Source organism: Trachurus trachurus (assembly GCF_905171665.1).
Source record: "Trachurus trachurus genome assembly, chromosome: 13".
Classification (NCBI taxonomy): domain Eukaryota; kingdom Metazoa; phylum Chordata; class Actinopteri; order Carangiformes; family Carangidae; genus Trachurus; species Trachurus trachurus.
The window spans coordinates 38,047,382-38,053,381 of NC_139892.1; the positions used below are offsets into that span (position 1 = coordinate 38,047,382).

The window sequence follows — 6,000 nt, forward strand, 5'->3', positions numbered from 1 at the left end:
CAATAATTTATTGAGGCTTCGCTCTTATGTGAAATCTATCCTGGTTTAGAATGACTCTCTTCCTGTCCTCCTGTGCAGGGAGGTCAAAGGTCGCGGTTAGCAGATGAGCCAGCACTTTTCGAGCTAACAGAAGTTCAATACTTTGTTAAAAAAAAGTGGTGCAGCAAGTTGGACCCCGAAGGCTGAGGGGATTAAATCAGCAGTCAGGTGGCAGGATGCTGTTCAAACACTCGGTCACCCTCTAACCTGTCTTCATTAATAATAATCTACGTAATTAATAGTAGAGTACGGCGGGTCAGCTGAGACATGTGTTCAGTGGAGGACTGCTGTCCCTCACAGACTCTATCTGGACATGGAATTACAGATGACATTATTATAAGATAAGCCTGGACTCTATTAAAAAGTTAATCAGACTATTAGAAAACACGCAGTTGAGTTGAGTTTGTACATGACTGGATGTATATGGATTACCATTCTGTGAAGATGCAGAAACATTTTCTATTAACACCCAAGAAAGGGTCAATCAACACCCACACTTTTGTAAATGTGTTTTGGAGGTGCACCGTGATCACTAGAGACGTCTGTGTGGCGCCGCGTTCCTGCTCGCTGCCGGATAATTAAAACCTAATTTCCCACGTTGCCTTGTGTGTGTGTGCAAACATCATCGTGTTTGCGTCGCGGTAATGACGCCGGAGAAGAAACTTATTTCTCACACATTAAGGAAGTCTCCAGCTGCGAAACGTTATTTCTATTTGGCATTTAAATCTTGATGGCGTTGGTGTTTCTTCTCTCTGTGCTGCATGTGCTGAAGCGTCTCCACCTCCGCTACATGATTAGAGTGGATGTAATCTGCAAAGTTCTGTCAGTGCGTTACCTTGCGGGAAGCAGATGCTCCTGCAATATTTATGCTTTCGGCAGGGCCGTTGCTAGGAATTCTGGGCCCCCTTAAAGAATACTAAAGTGGGCCCCTCCCCCTAACTTTTCCTTTTTTTCTTCTTCTTAGACTACGTATGTATTATCGTTTTTTATTTAGCCTTATTTGTTTTGATGCTAATGCAGCATTACACTGCAAAAACTCAAGTATCTTAGCAAGAATATTTGTCTTATTTCAAGTCAAAATGTCATTTCTAGTCAAAACAAATCTCATTCTACTTAAAATAAGACACATCATATTAAAAGTAGCTTGTTTTTAGACACTTTTTACTTCTTCAAGCAGATTTTCACTTGGAATAAGTGGAAAAAATCTGATAGTGGAGCAAGTTTTTCTTCCTTATTACAAGCACAAAAAACTTACTTTCACTGGCAGATTTTTCTATTTATTGTGAATCTAAGTGAAAATGATCTAAAAACAAGTTAATTTTTAGGTAATGAGTCTTATTTTAAGTGGAAAGAGATTAGTTTTGACTAGAAATGAGACATTTGGACAAGAAATAAGACAGAGTTTTTACAGTGTACTATGAGTATTAGTCAGGGTCTTACGCAGAATAAATCAGTCATACAAAGATTAGACTACTGGGGTTTTTTATGACTTATCACCTTTCTCCCCTATACAACGGCCCTGGCTTTCGGTGTGGAATAAGCATAAAAAAAAGGAAAGTTTCTTTTCTGTTTTTCATGTTGGTGGCAGCAGTAAAAACACTTTTCTATAGTCACACCATTAGCTTTAATCTGTGTTGTTCAGCTTCATTCTGAACTCTACTGTGTTGGTTCGCTTCCTTCACTTCTTCTTTTCACTTGTGACTCAAATAGACACGTGCAGTATTTCCCAGAATGGCATTTAATAGTCCTGTTCAACAGATATTTATGTTGTCCTTACGAATGCGGGCTACACTTTACAGCTGGGGGAGATAACTCAAGAAAATGAATATGTTTAAGATGTTCTATGACTGCACTTCTCAGAGACAGAGCAGTCACTCTGCAGCGCCTGCAGCTCTGTGACCAGACATATACTGATAATGGCTTTAAGTGCAGTTGTTACCATGGTAAATGTACAGAAGTGGGGTATAGAAGTATTTAAAGGAAGAATTGAGATCTCACAAAAAGCAACACAAACAAAAGAGTTGTGTTTGGATCGAAACAAATTAGGGTTTGTCTCTTTTCAGGAAGCCCACAATAAGAGTATGTTCAGGTTGTCCATCATACGAAGAGAGAATATCAACTTTTGCCCTCAAACAGGTGTTACAGAGTTCCTTCTTTCAACCAAAATAAATTCAAACATTCTTTTGTACAGTATATCGGTCCATCTTACTGCTGAACCAACTAAGATAAAATTAAGTCTTCTCTTCCCTGCCATATGAGATTGCTATTTTGGTATCTGCTTGTATGTTTTGCTATATTGTTTTCCCCTTGCATATATTCATGGATTCTTAATTTGTCTGTACAAATCATGTCTATGTTCTATGTTTGTCTGCGTCTAAGATTCTATCTATGTGCTGTGATTGTATTAGCTCTTGTTTTTTTCCTTTGATGGACTTTGAATGGACAATTTTAACCTAATGTTTGGACTCTAGGAAGAAAATCCAATGGAGATTCAATAAATGAAATGAAGTGAAATATGAATCCAGGGTCACAGATCTGCACAACTTGTAATGTATGAGGTTGTATGAAAGGGAATGTGTCATTTGTGCTTGTTTACCTGAGTATAATGTTGTATGTGGAGATCAGTATCTGTGCACTGTTGTACAATGTGGTGTGTCAGTAGGAGGTGGTTCATGTTATATGTTTCGTCCTTGTAAATTGTATTTGATTGTATGTCCTACACGTTATGTTCATTATTTTGTTATTATTAAATGAGCAACCCAGGGATGCAAAAAAGGAATTATCTTATCTTATCTTATCTTATCTTATCTTATCTTATATTATCTTCATCTGCACATGGTGTTCAGGTTGTGGTTAAGAAAATATCATAAAAAGCAGTCGTTAATGTTGGACTGTGACTCTTGTCTCCTTCTTGAAATCACTGTCAAACTTATGAAAAGGATTCAGCTGCTCTAAAAATAAAATAAATACAAGCTAATGAGCTGCTGCTATCTTTCTTTTTTCTGGCAGGTCACTTCTCATTCAGACTGGACAGACACAGCTGTGACTTGTTGGACCAAAATGAGCAGCAGGCACTGGCATGAGCTTATAGCCTGTGAGCTAACTTAATATACTTTGATTAGCATGTAAGTGGGCTCCGCTGTGTTCTCGCAAATGCGCTGGACTGACGTCTGAGACCAGAATCATTAGACACACATGAAAGGCGCCTTCTTCTGAGTGGTCCGAGTTGTTTTTTGTTTTTTTTGTTTTTTTTAAACATTTCCTTCCAGCTTCCAAATACGTATTAGTGGAGCTCTGATTGCTGCTGATTCTTCCAGGCTGAGAGAGCTCTGAATTCAGGACCTGTGGCATTCATTAAAATTTTTGCGTCGACATATCTGACACATCACTGGGATGTCTTTTGGTACGGTGGAGTGGAAGAGGACTAAACTCGCTCTGCAGTTGAAGAAGTCATGCTGTGATTCACTTGAGCAAAGTGCATTTTACATGCAGCTCAGAGAAGCACCCAACACATCAACAACATAAGGCTTTATATAATTCATGTTCCACCAGCTATCTCTAAAATTAATTACACAACGAGAACAAGATGAGAAATAGCATTACTGTCTCCTTCAATCACACTAGTTTCTCTTTAAGCCGTGTTTCCACCACTAACTCCACTCGACTCGACCCAGATATGGTACCAGGTTCTCTTCTGGAGGTCATTTCCATTACAGGATAGTAGAGAGAACCGCTTTTGGAATGGAGATTTAATATAGACTTATCTGTACATGTATTTATTGAAATGTGGTGATACGTCGTGTACATATGTAGCCACTGGTCCCGGCCGGCTGGTCCCATAGGGAAGCTCTTCACATCTCCGAAAACGTCGGAGCAAACGTCCAAAAAGGTGTTATTTAGATAAACTGACCACATGTTGGGATCTAAACAGTTACTTTATCACATGGAAAACATTAAGGCTTAATAAAGTAACATATTCACAGACCTACAGTAGGAATAAAACCATCTTTTAGCTGTGCAGGATATTCTTACATCTAATCTTAAAACATATATGTTCTCGCAAGCTTTTAATTCGTTTTTTGTCTGTTTGTCTGAACACATTGGCTTTTGTTTTAATATGCACTCACATGTATTGCATCTTGCTTTTATTCTGAAGCACATTGAGTTTATGCTTGCCATATGAAATGTGCTATATAAATAAATTGACATTGACATTGACATTGACATGCCGCGCATTGACGACGCAGTGACGATTCTTGACCAATCGGTGGTCTTTTTCCAAATAAAACGCAACGAGTTGAGCTGGTACCACACAGTAGAAACGCAGCATTAAGGGGATAGCTCAACATTTTTGCAAATTGGCCCATTGCCATAATCCCTATAATCTTAGGAGTAGGTTTGTTACCTTTAATTGTCGGTGCAAGCTGTTTTTAGAACGGCGGAGCAGAGGTGCGAGCTGCTCAGAGCTACGCTACGGAGGCTAGTGGGATTTCTTGGTTTCCCTCATCAAATACACAATCCAACAACTCTAAAACGCTCTGGTGGACAAGTTGTGACCTGTACATTCACTATGCTATGAGATAATAACAGAACCTTAGGAGACAGAGTTGTTTTCAATGCAAAATGCAGTGACTGCTTGCCGAAAAACTGCCCTCGACGGGAATATGGATTATGATAATGGGCCAATTTGCCAAAATGTTGAACTATCCCTTTAACATCCCTCTTTATCCAGAGTCCTGAACCATTCGTGTGAATACTCATCATAAATGCTGTGTGAGGTCTTGAGTAACGGCTAAAATGTGTTTTTTGAGGTCACATTGCCCTCTGACCTTTAACCCCCAACATCTAATCAGGTCATCCAAGTGAATGTTTGGGCCAAATTTGAAGAAGTTTCATCTACGTGTTCCTGACATACCAGGTACAAAAGAATGGGACGGACTGAAAGAACAAAAAAAAAAACTAAAAACAATATGGCCCCAGCTCTGGCTGCTATTCAAGTTAAACAAGAACAGCACAGTCTTATCACATAAAGGGTATGAGGAGAGGTTGAGTCCTGACCAGGCTGGACATGTTGGCGAAGTCCCGGTGTCTCAGCGTTGTGATGAAATTGTCCATTAGCCGGAGCTCAGCTGTCTGGCGGTCGATGTTGGGCGGGACGAAGAGGAGGCCCGTCTTGGCACACAGCACCGTGTAGGACGGCAGCAGGTTCTGGCAGGTGCAGCGCTTTGGACACAGCATGGAGGAAGAGGAGCAGGGGGGGAGGGAGGACAGGAGGACGAAGGAGAGGAGGAGTGGGCAGACCAGCGAGGAGACCACGTCCATGGCTGTTCTCTTCCTGCAGGAGAGATAACAGAGAAAAAAAGCAGGAGTCAGTTCAGTTGACGACGTCTTTCGGTGTTCCTGCTGCTAGATTTTCAAAATAAAAACCTCAGATCACTGCTTGGTGGGTTTGATTGACAGATTTTGTTCACTGCAAAAACTCAAAATCTTTCCAAGAATATTTGTCTTATTTCTTGTCAAAATGTCTCAATTTTAGTCAAAACTAATTTCTTTCCACTTCAAATAAGACTCATCACCTAAAAATTAACTTGTTTTTTAGACAGTTTTCACTTGTTTCAAACTAATTTTCAATTGAAATAAGTAGAAAAATCTGCCAGTGAAAGCAACTTTTTGTGCTTGTAATAAGAAAGAAAAACTTGCTCCACTATCAGATTTTTCTACTTATTTAAAGTGGAAAATGTGCTTGAAAAAAGTAAAAAGTGTCTAAAAACAAGCTACTTTTTAAATGTGATGAGTGTTATTTTAAGTATAATTAGATATATTTTGACTAGAAATGACATTTTGACTAGAAATAAGACAAATATTCTTGGTAAGATTTTGAATTTTTGCAGTGTTGTTGTCTCCTTGCCCCCCACCGTCACCACTGCTGTTCCGTTATACAATATGAAAGATAAACTGTGG

General features: G+C 39.4%; 1 protein-coding gene across 1 annotated transcript in view; it reads right to left on the bottom strand.

The window, feature by feature from the left end:
- LOC310995925 (leucine-rich repeat and fibronectin type III domain-containing protein 1-like protein) overlaps positions 1–5,361 on the bottom strand; it is a gene marked incomplete at its 5' end in the record, with an annotated part of 73,129 nt that extends 67,768 nt beyond the window's left edge. The window contains one exon of the mRNA XM_083985137.1: positions 5,098–5,361. Within this exon, the coding sequence (XP_083841263.1) occupies positions 5,098–5,361 (264 nt within the window). The remainder of the gene's footprint in view (positions 1–5,097) is intronic.
- Between the last annotated feature and the right edge of the window lie 639 nt (positions 5,362–6,000).